At 41.2% G+C, this 18,341-nt stretch overlaps 1 protein-coding gene across 1 annotated transcript; it reads left to right on the top strand.

Moving 5' to 3' along the window:
* The first annotated feature begins 354 nt into the window (after positions 1–354).
* On the top strand, positions 355–13,941 carry LOC110529512 (probable G-protein coupled receptor 63). The gene is made up of 2 exons (XM_021611756.2): positions 355–890; positions 12,195–13,941. Exon 2 carries the CDS (start codon positions 12,321–12,323, stop codon positions 13,578–13,580), a length of 1,260 nt encoding a protein of 419 aa, XP_021467431.2. The 5' UTR covers positions 355–890; positions 12,195–12,320; the 3' UTR covers positions 13,581–13,941.
* Positions 13,942–18,341: the final 4,400 nt, after the last annotated feature.

The raw sequence follows: 18,341 nt of genomic DNA, 5'->3' as shown, positions 1-18,341 counted from the left end.
CATGTGGGGTCGCCTGATTTGAAAATGGGGTAGTGAGATGTGTAATAAGCAGTTGTAAACAGCTGTAAGTAGCTATTATTAGTGGAACATTTAATGACCAAACATACACTGATTGGAATCTTGTTGTAACATTTTATTTTTCTGAGAGTGTTTGATGATGATTGTATACAATGTAACAATACAACGCCTATCGCACGTGCCCTGTAGGCCTAGTCATGCAACCAGATATTTACGCCTCTTTATGGACATTATCCATTTCAAATGGAGCTCGAGATAATGGGCGTGCCCTAACGGAGGACCGTACCCAATCGTGTCCATACTACTGGATGACGGGACTGTCAGTTAACCGGGATACCGACAGAGGTTTTAGTGACGCAATATTAGAGCCTACGGTGGACCCCGACAGTGGCAATCAAAATTATCGTTCTCAGGATAACATAAAGATTAGGGTAGAGCTATAGGAAAGAATATCAAATGACAATCAACTTGTTTAAAGCCCGTTTGAGTCATGATTCTGTCTGGTAGGCCATTAGGCCAATCCAGCCGTTTTTTATTTTGCTGCGAAATCAATTCCTTGCTAAACAAGGCTATAACGATATGCGGAGGAGCTACATTTTACTTTACTGCTTTTGTTGAATTGTGTAGGTGGCATTCGCCGTTTGTCGCTCTGTAAACAATATTATTTGATTACACTTGTTAATTAGCGTGCAATGAGAGATGAATACACCTCGAATATGTAGTTGTGACGTCTGACTTCGAGGAATTACAAAAAGCATCTGGACAGCGAGATGGATCAACAGAAAGACTATGAAACAAGCAGCGTGAAAGGGTCTGTCTTAACTGAAACCCAATAACGATATCGGTCAACCTGAGACTTTGGAAGGAAAAAGGTAATTTAACTTTTTCTAGACCGAGGATAATATAATCGAAATAAATACTTACTGAAAAGTGGTTTCAGTTAATACAATGCAAACATTTTAAAACAATTATGTTTGTATTAAATTAATATTAGGCTATCATCAAACAAGCATAATAATAATACTGTTATCAAAAATAACCCAGTAGGTTTATAATTTTAATTTGTATGGGTTTGTTTCAGTCCCTGTATATCGCAGAATGTATAGGCTATGAAATTCTATAGCCTCACAATCAATAATTTCCTGTGATGAGATACTATTTTAATAGGCCGGCACATAATGGCTGACTGTAGGCTATTATTGCAGAAAATGCATCAAAAGGAACGTTTATACATTTTAATCACTGTAGTCATGTCGTTTAATCACAAATTTCTACACCTCTTACCATGTTAATGTTGACTACTATTATTTGTAACTTTACAACTGTATGAATTACTATGAATTTATTATGCTTTATTTCCCCATTTGATAACTGAACAACATTATCCAGCTCAGTAACATATGTGTAATTCAAATTCAGACACTCCAAAAGATAAACGCAATTTCCACTAACTGTATGGTTAGCAGCATAACTTTTGCGTCTCTTAGAATCATCTAAGGCTTTAAGGACCATATGATACATCAACATTATCATTTGCAGTGGTTAATGAAAGGCTCAACATTGTTTTGAAAGAGATCCAAAGCATTCAGATAGGTAGGCCTAGTGGCTGGCAGCAGGTCCCTGTTGCTAGGTTCCACAACTACTCAACATGCAGTGTTATCATTGACTTGCAAGGTACCAGGCAGTTCCTTCTTACCAGTTACTATGGTTTCTGTGGATATGTACAGTACCAGTCAAAGGTTTGGACACACCATTCCAGGATTTTTCTTTATTTTTACTATTTTCTACATTGTAGAATAATAGTGAAGACATCAAAACTATGAAATAACACATATGGAATCATGTAGTAACCAAAAAAGTGTTAAACAAATCAAAATATATTTTATATTTGAGATCTTCAAATAGCCACCCTTTGCCTCGATGACAGCTTTGCACACTCTTGGCATTCCCTCAACCAGCTTCACGAGGTAATAACCTGCAATGCATTTCAATTAACAGGTGTGCCTTGTTAAAAGTTAATTTGTGGAATTTCTTTCCTTAATGCGTTTGAGCCAATCAGTTGTGTTGTGACATGGTAGGGGTGGTAAACAAAAGATGGTATTTTACCAAATAGGGCTAAGTCCATATTATGGCAAGAACCGCTCAAATAAGCAGAGAGAAATAACAGTAATAACAGAGGAGACTGCGTAAATCAGGCCTTCATGGTCAAATTGCTGCAAAGAAACCACTACTAAAGAACACCAATAAGAAGAAGAGACTTGCTTTGGCCAAGAAACACAAGCAATGGACATTAGACCAGGGGAATTATGTCCTTTGGTCTGATGAGTCCAAATTTGACATTATTGGTTTCAACCGCCGTATCTTTGTGAGACACAGAGTAGGTGAACGGATGGTCTCCGCGTAAAGCTTGGAGGAGGAGGTGTGAGGTGTGATGGTGCTTCACTGGTGACAAGGCACACTTAACCAGCATGGCTACCACAGCATTCTGCAGCGATACGCCATCCGATCTGGTTTGCGCTTAGTGGGACTATCATTTGTTTTTCAACAGGACAATGACCCAAAATACACCTCCATACGGTGTAAGCACTATTTGACCAAGAAGGAGAGTGATGGAGTGCTGCATCAGATGACCTGGCCTCCACAATCACCTGACCTCAACCCAATTGATAGTTTGAGATGAGTTGGACTGCAGAGTGAAGGAAAAACAGTTAACAAGTGCTCAGCATATGTGGGAACTCCTTCAAGACTGTTGGAAAGTATTCCTCATGAAGCTGGCTGAGAAAAAGCCACAAGTGTGCAAAGCTGTCATCAAGGCAAAGGGTGGCTACTTTGAAGAATCTAAAATCTATTTTGATTTGTTTAACACTTTTTTGGTTACTACATGATTCCATATGTTTTATTTCATAGTTTTGACAGTTGCGTCAGCTGCATCCTGAAACAGTCTTATTCTACAATGTAGAAAATAGTAAAAATAAAGAAAAACCCTTGAATGAGTAGGTGTGTCCAAACTTTTGACTGGTACTGTACATGTACTCTAATCTCTTTCTAGCTCTTCCATCACATGCTTTAAATGACTGTATTCTGCTGAATATCTGAAAATGGAAGAATACTGGCCTAACCACCAATTCATGTTTATTCTATTTGAAAGTGGTCAGTTAAAAGGTTGCTTTTATGAGTCAGCCATGTGTGCATAGCTGCCAAATGGCTTTTGGGTCATTCTGTATGAAAAGGGGACAGATACTGTAGGCCATGATTTTCCCTGACATTTAGCTCAAATAATAGTTTTTTGGATTACTGAAAGCCTCTGTAATGACAGAATGGCCCATTTCCTCTATTTCCCTCGCTACTTGTATAATTTGTATCAGGAATTATGTAGAAACAACATTGTTTCCACGTCACTTCAATTAAATAAAGTGGAATAGATGTTGAATTGATGCTTGTGCCCAGTGGGAATTAGAATACAAGACTGCTACACAGTGCAGAATTGGTGCGACTGTATCTATCAACAATGCCTGTCATAATATCCTCATGAGGAGAGCAGAGCATGATGATCAATCAGTGTCAGTGATAGGAGGTAGACCTAGATTTCAGTCTGAGGTTTGTTTGCACACATCCTTTCGGTCTTAATCAGAATATAGCACACAACACACCAGTCATTGTATTATCACCTAATAATACATATGTTCCTGTTCTATTCTGGCTAGCCAGTTTATCTCATTAATTAACCATTTTATTCTCTCCCTTGGTGTGGTGAGGTGACTGACAATTCTATTGATGCATAATGGTAAATAGATAGAATTTGCCTCAAGGTTTCAGTCTAGCAACAGCCATCACACAATAATATCCTCCGTGCAGTGTACAAATTAATGTTAATGTAGAAAAAAAGCAGGCCAATTTACATTTTACTGTAGGTTATTTAATAGGCCTTGAATCCGCTTTATCACTTTGAATGTATCACTGTGTGTTCAACCCACATGGAATGACTAAAAATAGAAATGAGAGAGAGCACATTTGAAAGTGCTGCAGGAATGTTAGAAAATCACACTTAGAGAGAGAAATAGTAATGGCGCCTTGTTGTAGGCACTAACAGAGGCTTTATGCCTCGATCACACGTACAGCGTTATTGCGCAAAATGGTACACAGCATCATCTGGATGTGTGCAACAAAAGTTCAACATTCACATTCTGCTACTATTTACTGTCAAGCCGTCTACGCATACAGTTTGATGCATGCGTTCAATAAATCCAACGTATTCACCACACAGAACGCACTGCAACTGCCTCTGTAATGCAATGCTGCAAGGCAAACACAACGTTCCATTGGAAATGAATGTACTTTTGGTGTACCAAAAGTGTACCGAGCTCTATGGATGGAACTGCTTATAGTTTGGTGGTTACAACATTTTCTGTTTGAGGTTTGCCGTGGAGCCATTCTAAATGATACCAGCCTGTCTAAAATAACAGTATCCAATGTTTATATAAGCGATAAGCCTTTTTTATTGCAGTCTTGAGTTGTCCCCATAAAAACATTGACTTGGTCAGTGACATGGTTTGAGAAATTGCTCCCTGGCATGGTTTAATTAATGCATGAAATTGCTATGATATTTTGGAGATGGAGAGCAGTGGTAAGTTAGTTGTTTGGCCTGCTTATAATAGTGTAGTAACCGGGCTTACATTTAAATAGCTAAACTCCAAGGACTGAAGTCCTTTTAGCCCTTACAATACAAGTTCTGGATATAAACCATATGCCAGACAAAGTACCAACAAGTAGTCTTAGCCTTATCTAAATAAAGTATGGGAGAGTGGGGTCAGTTGAACCAAATAGGTATGATGTGCCACCCATGTTTCTAGGAAAGTATACCAAATATTTAGGAAGAGGTCATCATTTCATGGAGTCTGAAGGAATAAACCACATGGAAAAAGTGGTAAGCAAGTTTGGTCCAAAAAACAGATTTTCACCAAGTCAAATGAATTTGTTGTGTTAGAGGTTTCATGATGCTTTTATCTAAACCAAAGTAGATCATTTAAATATTGTTCTATACATAATTTGGGGTCTATATAAGCTACAATATGAGAATCTAAACATAGCATGAAAGTGCATCCTTGTAGCTGTGTGGGCTAATATAGTCAAAATGTTTTCCTTTGGACAGTTGAGCCAATGGCCATGGGGTAAGTTGAGGGTATGGCAAGTTGACCAAATGTAAGTGTTTTCTTCCCAGGTGTAATGCAAGGCATTAATCGCAGGAATATGACGTCAAATCAAATTTTATTTGTCACATGCGCCAAATACAACAGGTGTACCTTATAGTGAAATGCTTACTTGCAAGCCCTTAAACAACAATGAAGTTTGAAGAAAATACCTAAAAAAAGGTAGGGGAATAATAACAAATTACTAAAGAGCAGCAGTTAAATAACAATAGCGGGGCTATATACAGGGGGTACCGGTACAGAGTCAATGTGCGGGGGAGTATTATGGCTTGGGGGTAGAAGCTGTTTAGAAGCCTCTTGGACCTAGACCTGGCGACCCGGAAGCACTTGCCGTGCAGTAGCAGAGAGAACAGTCTATGAATAGGGTGGCTGGAGTCTTTGACAATTTTCAGGGCCTTCCTCTGACATCGCCTGGGGTAGAGGTCCTGGATGGCAGGAAGCTTGGCCCCGGTGATGTAATGGGCCGTACGCAATACCCTCTGCAGGATGCTCTCGATGGTGCAGCTGTAAAACCTTTGGTGGATCTGAGGACCCATGCCAAATCTTTTCAGTCTCCTGAGGGGGAATAGGTTTTGTTGTGCCCTCTTCACGACTGTCTTGATGTGCTTGGACCATGCTAGTTTGTTGGTGATGTGGACACCAAGGAACTTGAAGCTCTCAAAGGAACTTGAAGCTCTCAAAACTTGAAGGCCTCTTATGTTTTATTTCCCCATTTGATAACTGAACAACATTATCCAGCTCAGTAACATATGTGTAATTCAAATTCAGACACTCCAAAAGATAAACGCAATTTCCATTAACTGTATGGTTAGCAGCATAACTTTTGCGTCTCTTAGAATCATCTAAGGCTTTAAGGACCATATGATACATCAACATGATCATTTGCAGTGGTTAATGAAAGGCTCAACATTGTTTTGAAAGAGATCCAAAGCATTCAGATAGGTAGGCCTAGTGGCTGGCAGCAGGTTGCTAGGTTCCACAACTACTCAACATGCAGTGTTATCATTTGACTTGCAAGGTACCAGGCAGTTCCTTCTTACCAGTTACTATGGTTTCTGTGGATATGTACAGTACCAGTCAAAGGTTTGGACACACCATTCCAGGATTTTTCTTTATTTTTACTATTTTCTACATTGTAGAATAATAGTGAAGACATCAAAACTATGAAATAACACACATGGAATCATGTAGTAACCAAAAAAGTGTTAAACAAATCAAAATATATTTTATATTTGAGATCTTCAAATAGCCACCCTTTGCCTCGATGACAGCTTTGCACACTCTTGGCATTCCCTCAACCAGCTTCACGAGGTAATAACCTGCAATGCATTTCAATTAACAGGTGTGCCTTGTTAAAAGTTAATTTGTGGAATTTCTTTCCTTAATGCGTTTGAGCCAATCAGTTGTGTTGTGACATGGTAGGGGTGGTAAACAAAAGATGGTATTTTACCAAATAGGGCTAAGTCCATATTATGGCAAGAACCGCTCAAATAAGCAGAGAGAAATAACAGTAATAACAGAGGAGACTGCGTAAATCAGGCCTTCATGGTCAAATTGCTGCAAAGAAACCACTACTAAAGAACACCAATAAGAAGAAGAGACTTGCTTTGGCCAAGAAACACAAGCAATGGACATTAGACCAGGGGAATTATGTCCTTTGGTCTGATGAGTCCAAATTTGACATTATTGGTTTCAACCGCCGTATCTTTGTGAGACACAGAGTAGGTGAACGGATGGTCTCCGCGTAAAGCTTGGAGGAGGAGGTGTGAGGTGTGATGGTGCTTCACTGGTGACAAGGCACACTTAACCAGCATGGCTACCACAGCATTCTGCAGCGATACGCCATCCGATCTGGTTTGCGCTTAGTGGGACTATCATTTGTTTTTCAACAGGACAATGACCCAAAATACACCTCCATACGGTGTAAGCACTATTTGACCAAGAAGGAGAGTGATGGAGTGCTGCATCAGATGACCTGGCCTCCACAATCACCTGACCTCAACCCAATTGATAGTTTGAGATGAGTTGGACTGCAGAGTGAAGGAAAAACAGTTAACAAGTGCTCAGCATATGTGGGAACTCCTTCAAGACTGTTGGAAAGTATTCCTCATGAAGCTGGCTGAGAAAAAGCCACAAGTGTGCAAAGCTGTCATCAAGGCAAAGGGTGGCTACTTTGAAGAATCTAAAATCTATTTTGATTTGTTTAACACTTTTTTGGTTACTACATGATTCCATATGTTTTATTTCATAGTTTTGACAGTTGCGTCAGCTGCATCCTGAAACAGTCTTATTCTACAATGTAGAAAATAGTAAAAATAAAGAAAAACCCTTGAATGAGTAGGTGTGTCCAAACTTTTGACTGGTACTGTACATGTACTCTAATCTCTTTCTAGCTCTTCCATCACATGCTTTAAATGACTGTATTCTGCTGAATATCTGAAAATGGAAGAATACTGGCCTAACCACCAATTCATGTTTATTCTATTTGAAAGTGGTCAGTTAAAAGGTTGCTTTTATGAGTCAGCCATGTGTGCATAGCTGCCAAATGGCTTTTGGGTCATTCTGTATGAAAAGGGGACAGATACTGTAGGCCATGATTTTCCCTGACATTTAGCTCAAATAATAGTTTTTTGGATTACTGAAAGCCTCTGTAATGACAGAATGGCCCATTTCCTCTATTTCCCTCGCTACTTGTATAATTTGTATCAGGAATTATGTAGAAACAACATTGTTTCCACGTCACTTCAATTAAATAAAGTGGAATAGATGTTGAATTGATGCTTGTGCCCAGTGGGAATTAGAATACAAGACTGCTACACAGTGCAGAATTGGTGCGACTGTATCTATCAACAATGCCTGTCATAATATCCTCATGAGGAGAGCAGAGCATGATGATCAATCAGTGTCAGTGATAGGAGGTAGACCTAGATTTCAGTCTGAGGTTTGTTTGCACACATCCTTTCGGTCTTAATCAGAATATAGCACACAACACACCAGTCATTGTATTATCACCTAATAATACATATGTTCCTGTTCTATTCTGGCTAGCCAGTTTATCTCATTAATTAACCATTTTATTCTCTCCCTTGGTGTGGTGAGGTGACTGACAATTCTATTGATGCATAATGGTAAATAGATAGAATTTGCCTCAAGGTTTCAGTCTAGCAACAGCCATCACACAATAATATCCTCCGTGCAGTGTACAAATTAATGTTAATGTAGAAAAAAAGCAGGCCAATTTACATTTTACTGTAGGTTATTTAATAGGCCTTGAATCCGCTTTATCACTTTGAATGTATCACTGTGTGTTCAACCCACATGGAATGACTAAAAATAGAAATGAGAGAGAGCACATTTGAAAGTGCTGCAGGAATGTTAGAAAATCACACTTAGAGAGAGAAATAGTAATGGCGCCTTGTTGTAGGCACTAACAGAGGCTTTATGCCTCGATCACACGTACAGCGTTATTGCGCAAAATGGTACACAGCATCATCTGGATGTGTGCAACAAAAGTTCAACATTCACATTCTGCTACTATTTACTGTCAAGCCGTCTACGCATACAGTTTGATGCATGCGTTCAATAAATCCAACGTATTCACCACACAGAACGCACTGCAACTGCCTCTGTAATGCAATGCTGCAAGGCAAACACAACGTTCCATTGGAAATGAATGTACTTTTGGTGTACCAAAAGTGTACCGAGCTCTATGGATGGAACTGCTTATAGTTTGGTGGTTACAACATTTTCTGTTTGAGGTTTGCCGTGGAGCCATTCTAAATGATACCAGCCTGTCTAAAATAACAGTATCCAATGTTTATATAAGCGATAAGCCTTTTTTATTGCAGTCTTGAGTTGTCCCCATAAAAACATTGACTTGGTCAGTGACATGGTTTGAGAAATTGCTCCCTGGCATGGTTTAATTAATGCATGAAATTGCTATGATATTTTGGAGATGGAGAGCAGTGGTAAGTTAGTTGTTTGGCCTGCTTATAATAGTGTAGTAACCGGGCTTACATTTAAATAGCTAAACTCCAAGGACTGAAGTCCTTTTAGCCCTTACAATACAAGTTCTGGATATAAACCATATGCCAGACAAAGTACCAACAAGTAGTCTTAGCCTTATCTAAATAAAGTATGGGAGAGTGGGGTCAGTTGAACCAAATAGGTATGATGTGCCACCCATGTTTCTAGGAAAGTATACCAAATATTTAGGAAGAGGTCATCATTTCATGGAGTCTGAAGGAATAAACCACATGGAAAAAGTGGTAAGCAAGTTTGGTCCAAAAAACAGATTTTCACCAAGTCAAATGAATTTGTTGTGTTAGAGGTTTCATGATGCTTTTATCTAAACCAAAGTAGATCATTTAAATATTGTTCTATACATAATTTGGGGTCTATATAAGCTACAATATGAGAATCTAAACATAGCATGAAAGTGCATCCTTGTAGCTGTGTGGGCTAATATAGTCAAAACGTTTTCCTTTGGACAGTTGAGCCAATGGCCATGGGGTAAGTTGAGGGTATGGCAAGTTGACCAAATGTAAGTGTTTTCTTCCCAGGTGTAATGCAAGGCATTAATCGCAGGAATATGACGTCAAATCAAATTTTATTTGTCACATGCGCCAAATACAACAGGTGTACCTTATAGTGAAATGCTTACTTGCAAGCCCTTAAACAACAATGAAGTTTGAAGAAAATACCTAAAAAAAGGTAGGGGAATAATAACAAATTACTAAAGAGCAGCAGTTAAATAACAATAGCGGGGCTATATACAGGGGGTACCGGTACAGAGTCAATGTGCGGGGGAGTATTATGGCTTGGGGGTAGAAGCTGTTTAGAAGCCTCTTGGACCTAGACCTGGCGACCCGGAAGCACTTGCCGTGCAGTAGCAGAGAGAACAGTCTATGAATAGGGTGGCTGGAGTCTTTGACAATTTTCAGGGCCTTCCTCTGACACCGCCTGGGGTAGAGGTCCTGGATGGCAGGAAGCTTGGCCCCGGTGATGTAATGGGCCGTACGCAATACCCTCTGCAGGATGCTCTCGATGGTGCAGCTGTAAAACCTTTGGTGGATCTGAGGACCCATGCCAAATCTTTTCAGTCTCCTGAGGGGGAATAGGTTTTGTTGTGCCGTCTTCACGACTGTCTTGATGTGCTTGGACCATGCTAGTTTGTTGGTGATGTGGACGCCAAGGAACTTGAAGCTCTCAACCTGATCCACTACAGTCCCGTCGATGAGAATGGGGGCGTGCTTGGTCCTCCTTTTCCTGTAGTCCACAATCATCTACTTTGTCATGATCACTTTGAGGGAGAGGTTGTTGTCCTTGCACCACACGGTCAGTCTCTGACCTTCTCCCTATAGGCTGTCTCATTGTTGTTGGTGACCAGAAAGGCCAGCATCTCGGAGTCGCCTCTTCCCTGTTGACGTTGAGGCAGGTACTATTTAATGAAGCTGCCAGTTGAGGACACGTGAGGCATCTGTTTCTCAAACTAGACACTAATGTACTTGTCCTCTTGCTCAGTTGTGCACCGGGGTCTCCCACTCCTCTTCTATTCTGGTTAGAGCCAGTTTGCGCTGTTCTGTGAAGGGAGTAATACAATGTTGTACGAGATCTTCAGTTTCTTGGCAATTTCTTGCACGGAATAGCCTTCATTTCTCAGAACAAGAATGGACTGATGAGTTTCAGAAGAAAGTCTTTGTTTCTGGCCATTTTGAGCCTGTAATCGAACCCACAAATGCTGATGCTCCAGATACTCAACTAGTCTAAAGAAGACCAGTTTTATTGCTTCTTTAATCAAGACAACAGTTTTCAGCTGTGCTAACATAATTGCAAAAGTGTTTTCTAATGATCAATTAGCCTTTTAAAATGATAAACTTGGATTAGCTAACACAACGTGCCATTGGAACACAGGAGTGATGGTTGCTGATAATGAGCCTCTCTCTATATGCCTATGTAGATATTCCATAAAATAAATACAAAATGAAGTTTCCAGCTACAATAGTCATTTACAACATTAACAATGTCTATACTGTATTTCTGATCAATTTGATGTTATTTTACATTTTCTTTTCAAAACAAGGACATTTCTCAGTGACCCCAAGCTTTTGAACGGTAGTGTATGCAGATATATTTGTTAGAAAGAATAATGTATTTCCCTTGACGGAGTGATGCTGAATATAAAACACTCAATTTACCCCACTCTCCCCCATGTAGGCTAGGCATTCTAACATCTGTAAAACACACTTCTTCTGGGAAAATAAATTACCTGTGGCATTAAAGGGATACATAAATACGCAAAAAATCTCATTAAATCTTTAAATTAATTCTGTACACCAGTTACACCAGCTGATTGGCAGAGTTGAAGTAGAGTTACCTCCAAATGGAAACCTAAAAATGAGAGACAACAACTGTTATGTTAGTGTTGGGAAGGCCATGTTGTTTGTAGGGAAGTGCAGTATTTACTGATGATGGAGAGAAGTGTGGCAAGTACAGGGAAGATCCTTGCCAGTCCCATATGAAGTTGGTAGCTTTTAGCAGTTTTAATGTCTTCTCTGTGCCCTGTGTGCAGTGTCAGGATAGGATTTTGCTGACTGACTTTTCCCCACAAGGGCCTTCCCTCCCGTCCAACACTGAATGGATTAGAGGCTTTAGTGTCTCATTCACTGTAACACCGAGGGGATTTGGAGGGAAAGGATGTTCTCTCAATCTCTGTTGATCTCCTTTCAAAGTGCCTAATCATGGAGACAGTGAATTACGTGCAGATCAATGTGTATATGAACGTTTCAGTTTGACAAATGCATTGAAATAAGTCATTTAATTTTATACATAATATTGTCTTTTGAGGAATGCAACATTTTAAAACAAAGAATACCCATTTTAAATGTATTATTATTATGGAAAAACAGACAAAGCTATTTAGACATTTATGTTTCTGTGTTGCCTCCATTTCCCTCTCCGTCTCCCCAGGATCTCTCCTCCATGCTAAGATGCTGGCTTCTTCAGGACTAAGAAATGCATCCGAGGTATCATGTTTGGCGAGAGAAGAGCTCCAGTAACGATGCCTAACCCCAAGCCTGCACCCCTTGGGGAAGAATGGTTTACTCCACTGTCGTTCCCCCTTTGGAGGCAGGGGAGTCCAACAACGCCAGCCTCTGCTGCCTCGTCATGAGGCTGCTGAACCTCTCTGACCACCTCCTCCAGGGCCAGCCTGACATGGAAGACATGTCCATGCAAAACAGCTCCAATGGCATCTCCTGGTCACCTCTGGACCTGGTCACAGTCACGCCAACATCTGAGGCCCAGGATAGTGTGCAGGGCGTCAGCCTGCCCCTCCAGGTGTTCTTCTGCATGGCCATGGTCTCCATCCTGCTGGTGGCCTTCCTGGGGAACGTGGTGGTGGTTCTGATGGTCTACCAGCGCGCTGCCATGCGATCCGCCATCAACATCCTATTGGCCAGCCTGGCCTTCGCAGACATGATGCTAGCTGTCCTCAACATGCCCTTCGCCCTGGTTACTGTGGTGACCACACGCTGGATTTTCGGGGATGTTTTCTGCCGAGTGTCGGCAATGTTCTTCTGGCTCTTTGTCATAGAGGGCATGGCTATCCTGCTTATAATAAGCATAGATCGGTTCCTGATCATAGTCCAGAAACAGGACAAGTTGAGTCCCCACAGAGCCAAAGTGTTCATAGTCATCACTTGGACTCTCTCCTTCTGTTTCTCTTTCCCACTAGCCACAGGTCACCCTTCTCTCCAGATCCCCTCTAGAGCTCCACAGTGTGTTTTTGGCTACACCAGCGAGCCGGGGTACCTCGCCTACGTATTGCTCCTCATGATGGCCTTCTTCTTCATCCCCTTCATGGTCATGTTGTACACTTTCATGGGGATCCTGAACACCATCCGGCACAACGCTGTGCGCATCCACAGCCACCCGGACAGCATCTGCCTTAGTCAGGCCAGCAAGCTGGGCCTCATGAGCCTGCAGAGGCCCTTCCAGATGAACATAGACATGAGCTTCAAGACACGTGCCTTCACCACCATACTCATCCTCTTCTCGGTGTTCACCATGTGCTGGGCGCCCTTCACCGCCTACAGCCTGGTTTCCACCTTCAGCAGCCCCTTCTACCACAAGGACAACTTCTTTGAAGTCAGCACCTGGCTCCTTTGGTTGTGCTACCTCAAGTCGGCCCTCAACCCTCTCATTTACTACTGGCGGATCAAGAAGTTCCGCGATGCCTGCCTTGACCTGATGCCCAAGTACTTCAAGTTTCTCCCTCAGCTGCCCGGCCACACGAAGCGGCGTATCCGACCCAGCGCTGTGTACGTGTGTGGGGAGCATCGCTCTGTGGTCTGACTTGGAGGACACAGACTTCACTGCCATGTAGGTTTTGTTCAACCATTTATCCAATTTGCTCTCACCAGTCAAATTCATGAGGAGTTGTGATTGCTGTTTCGACAAGGACAGTATATTTTAGCTGTGTTGAATTTGTTTACAAAGCATGTAAATTAACTGCTTCTGTGGTTTTGATTATGGTGAAAGGCAGCCAGGCTATTACATTTTTTTCATTGATATTTCTGTTTGATTGTTTTGTGCCTATTAATTAGTCTATGCCAGTCAGAATGCTGCTACATCTGCTGAAAATGTGCTATTTCAGTGTACTGCACTTAGGCCTCTCTTGAATGTAATAAAACATTTACATTTCTTACCATGTTAATACAGTCTTTGGCATTTACTTCTGGTTGGGTTTACTTCTTTATAACTCATGTTAGATTTTTGACTTATACTGTACTTCTGCAATTATACTATGGTTTACACACATCATAAAAAAGGCAAAGAAATGTAGAAAAAAGTTCCTTAGCAACCCACAAATGTTTGTATTTTTTTTGCTGCAGTCTATTTGTTTAGATTGACTCAACATGGCCTTGAATCCTATTTGTGTTTAATGTACCATGCACTCTAGAGACGCATTTACACCAGGGTTTGCAAAATGGTGGCCTGCGTGCAGTTTTATTTGGCCCCCAAAATCTTCTTACATTTTTTAAAAAATAATTTCATTGTTGTGCATAAAAGACTAAGAACCTCAGAAAATCAGCTCCCAGAGATTTTCATTTGGGATATCTGTTCGTAAGTATTCCCACGCATGGCGTGATCGAATACAAACGTATGCAAGGTTAGAAATTATGTTTTAGTCTAATATTATATGTGTGTGTGGTCAATTTGCAGTCTACAAATTATGTAATTATTTTCCGTCTCCCTGATCATCCGCTCAAGAAAATAATTGGCCCAAGGCACATCTCTGCATCACCCAGTGGTGTCTCTTTCCTGTCAGCCCCTCCACTGAGTGTCTACACATGTGAAACGTTTCCACAGTGCATTTATGCATGATCTCACCATACACTTGTTTCCATAAGTCCGCCTTCATCTTGGCTATTGATATTAGCTACACACTTCAATGTTGCATTGGTCACACTGCTTATAAAACAGTGTTGAATATGGTAATGGTATATTGCCAGTCAGTCATGTCTGATGCCTGGACTATTTGAAGGCGTTTATGCACACGGTTCTGTTTGATATGCTAACAGGTTTTAGTGGAATTCTCCTGATGTATTTAACATTCAACTGGGTTAGATAGTAATAGGTAAACAACTCATTTCTGTTAATACGAACTTCAATTACAAAAGCAAAAGGTCATCTCTGCAGACACATTTGGGTCATGGTCCCAGGCATTATAGTCTAAAACGGATGCCAGACTCTGAAAGGTCAACGGGTTGATTTTCAATGTGGACATTTAGCCTCAAAGAGACGTTGGCCTCTGCAACCCTTTGTAGCTGGGCCAGGTGAATTTAGATACATTCAAAATAACAGTTGTACCAAGGCGATTCTTTTCAGCTTGAAGAATATAAGGGATGGTGTTCTTAAATCAGCTTCCTCTCTGGAATTCATTATTCTGCCAGCAGTGACTAATGAGCGTGCTAAGGGCTTTCAAGCTCACCATAAATCATAGCTCCGAGCACTATTACTAAGCAACAGCTACTTGGGGGTGTCTCAAGAGAAGGTGGATCTAGTATTGTTCAGTAAAAGGTGTTGTTTTCTTCCTCTTAAGGAGCCTTGTGTTTAAATAACATGCATTATAGAATGTGTTGAACATAACACGAATGATATCCAATTATATGGGCAATAAATGGTATGTGATGTGTGCCATGACCTGATTATTCTATGACGTTGCAGTTGCTCCTGTGGACTGTCTACTAGCAAGATCCGTAAAAAATATTTCCTGGAAACACATTGCCCATGCACCCTTGAGTCATCCCGTCAGCTCTAAGGTAATGAGCCTGAAGCTCTTCTTGTGTACAGGTATATTCTATGGAGTCCATTTGAGGACTAAATGATTTGACTTCAAACTATAAAAACCGTAAACGAAAATAATAATAATTGTTAGCAAATGAAGAAATGTGTGTTGAGATCAAAACCTCCAAAATGCTAACAAAAATATAAAAGTTGTAAACAAAAATATTCAGCAATTGTCACGTTTGTTTGATCAAATATCTTGTTCTTGCAACTGAAAAGAGATGGCGAGCAACAAGAGAAAGGAGATGGACGGCCAATGAAAAGCGATGGCGAGCAACAAGAGAAAGGAGATGGACGGCCAATGAAAAGCGATGGCGAGCAACAAGAGAAAGGAGATGGACGGCCAATGAAAAGCGATGGCGAGCAACAAGAGAAAGGAGATGGACGGCCAATGAAAAGAGATGGCGAGCAACAAGAGAAAGGAGATGGACGGCCGATGAAAAGAGATGGCGAGCAACAAGAGAAAGGAGATGGACGGCCGATGAAAAGCGATGGCGAGCAACAAGAGAAAGGAGATGGGCGGCCGATGAAAAGCGATGGCGAGCAACAAGAGAAAGGAGATGGACGGCCGATTAAAAGCGATGGCGAGCAACAAGAGAAAGGAGATGGACGGCCTTTGAACAGAGATGAAGGGCGGTCCACTGACTTGATTACTAGAGTAGGGGCTAAAGATACAAAATCCACTGAAACCTTGGACTGGGAAGAAAAAAATGAGTTAACTTTCGTACTTGGGCCCAGGTTCTACTTCATGCACATAGCTCATCCAGCTTGAGCTCTTGCTTGTTTCCATGGCAATTGGAGGCACTTGCCTGTGGATAGACTTGTGTCTATCCACAGAGTAGGGCATGTGTCCCTCCTCAGGCGGGTCTATGTGAAAACCACCCAAGACAGACTCCCTCATCTCTGTGGTGGCGTACTGTCAGTCAAGTAGACCTATAGCAGTCAGGTGTTAGACTGCAACACAGATGATCTGCAGCGATCAGAAATTGCATCCATCCTTAAATCACCAGATCAGTGTAGATGAAGGAAAGGAAGACACTTTACAATATTGAGATGCACCCACCATCTCCACAGTATGCTGCCAGGGGTTTTACTAAATATCAGCTGACAGACAACTACCACATGGTAGAAAATGGAGCAGGTCTAGACACTGACCTTCCTAAAAACCCATGAAGAAAAGCATTTTAGAATCATGTTTCTTCTATAACAGCGGTCTACATTCGGTTCAATCTAAAAATGTATCATTCAGCAATCTATATGTGTAGAACATTGATTACTACCTTTCAGTTAAATATCCCCTTTGGCATTCCCCTTTGAAAGCAGCAAATCTCGTTCCATCTGGCACACACAATCCAGATAATGTAATATTATCCAAGCCACTCACTCAACCGTTCACATGGTACCATGATGGCGGGATAAAAATGATTTAATTTACTTCTGGCATAGTCTAAAGAGAAAATCCTTTACAGACTTCAGTCTATTTTGCTGTTCAATATTAGGGAATACACCCCTCTCACAGTGGTGATGATTATAATATTGTTCATTAGGAAGTCATGAGGCAAAAAGGTAAGAGACAGATCGAAATTGACTGGGGGAGGGGTGGTCCAAAATAGGTGAGGGTTATCAAACTATTCTTTTTTGCTTTGGGGAGGGTTCTGTGTTTTTTGGGGGGGGATACATTTGTGCTTCTGCTCGTATTTTCCCTCTAAAAAATGGCTTGACTTACTTGATATTACACTAATAAAAAGTGTAGAAACGTTTGTGAAGGTTTGGTATGGCTTTAGCTACTGCAGGCCTATGATATGAAGGCAGTGTGCCACAGCGCTACAACTGACTTTGACAGTTTAACTTGAGGAACTTCAGGCCTACCAGAGTTACTCCTATAATCTAAGAATATGCTTCTCTTTATACAAAATATTCAGACCAAAAAGGTACAAATTACCTGTGTCGTAGCATGCCACCAGCATATCTCTCTAGGGTTAAGAAAGTATTCAGACCTTCACTTTTTCCACATTTTGCTACAGCATTATTCTAAAATAAATGTAATTGTTTTTCCCCCTCAATCTACACACCATCCTCCATAATGACAAAGCAAAAATATTTTTCTGATATTTTTGCACATTTATTTAAAAAATAAATAAAACAAATACACATTTACATAAGTTGGAAGGTGAACCTTGACCCCAGTCTGAAGTCCTGAGCGCTTTGAAGCATAGAGTTCCGAGGCACAGAACTGGCGAAGAGAACCAAAACATTCTGAGGCATTGAAGGTCCAAGAACACAGTGGCCTCCATCATTCTTAAATGGAAGAAGTTTGGAACCACCAAGACTCTTCCTGGAGCTGGCCGTCCACCCAAACTGAGAAATCGAGGGAGAAGGAACCCGATGGTCACTCTGACAGAGCAGAGTTCCTCTGTGGAGATGGGAGAAGCTTCCAGAAGGACAACCATCTCTGCAACACTCCACCAATCAGGCCTTTATGGTAGGATGGCCAGATGGAAGACACTCCACAGTAAAAAGCACATGACAGCCGACTTGGAGTTTGCCAAAAGGCACCTAAAGGACTCTCAGACCATGAGAAAAAAGATTCTCTGGTCTGATGAACCCAAGATTGAACTCTTTGGCCTGAACGGCAAGCGGCATGTCTGGAGGAAACCAGGCACCATCCCTATGGTGAAGCATGGTGGTGGCAGCATCATGCTGTGTGGACGTTCTTCAGGGGCAGAGACTGGGAGACTAGTCAGGATAGAGGGAAAAATGAAAGGA

The sequence above is a fragment of the Oncorhynchus mykiss genome, chromosome 8 (genome assembly GCF_013265735.2).
Source record: "Oncorhynchus mykiss isolate Arlee chromosome 8, USDA_OmykA_1.1, whole genome shotgun sequence".
Lineage (NCBI taxonomy): Eukaryota > Metazoa > Chordata > Actinopteri > Salmoniformes > Salmonidae > Oncorhynchus > Oncorhynchus mykiss.
Note: the sequence above shows the minus strand (reverse complement) of the source record. Positions and strands in the feature narration are given on the sequence as shown.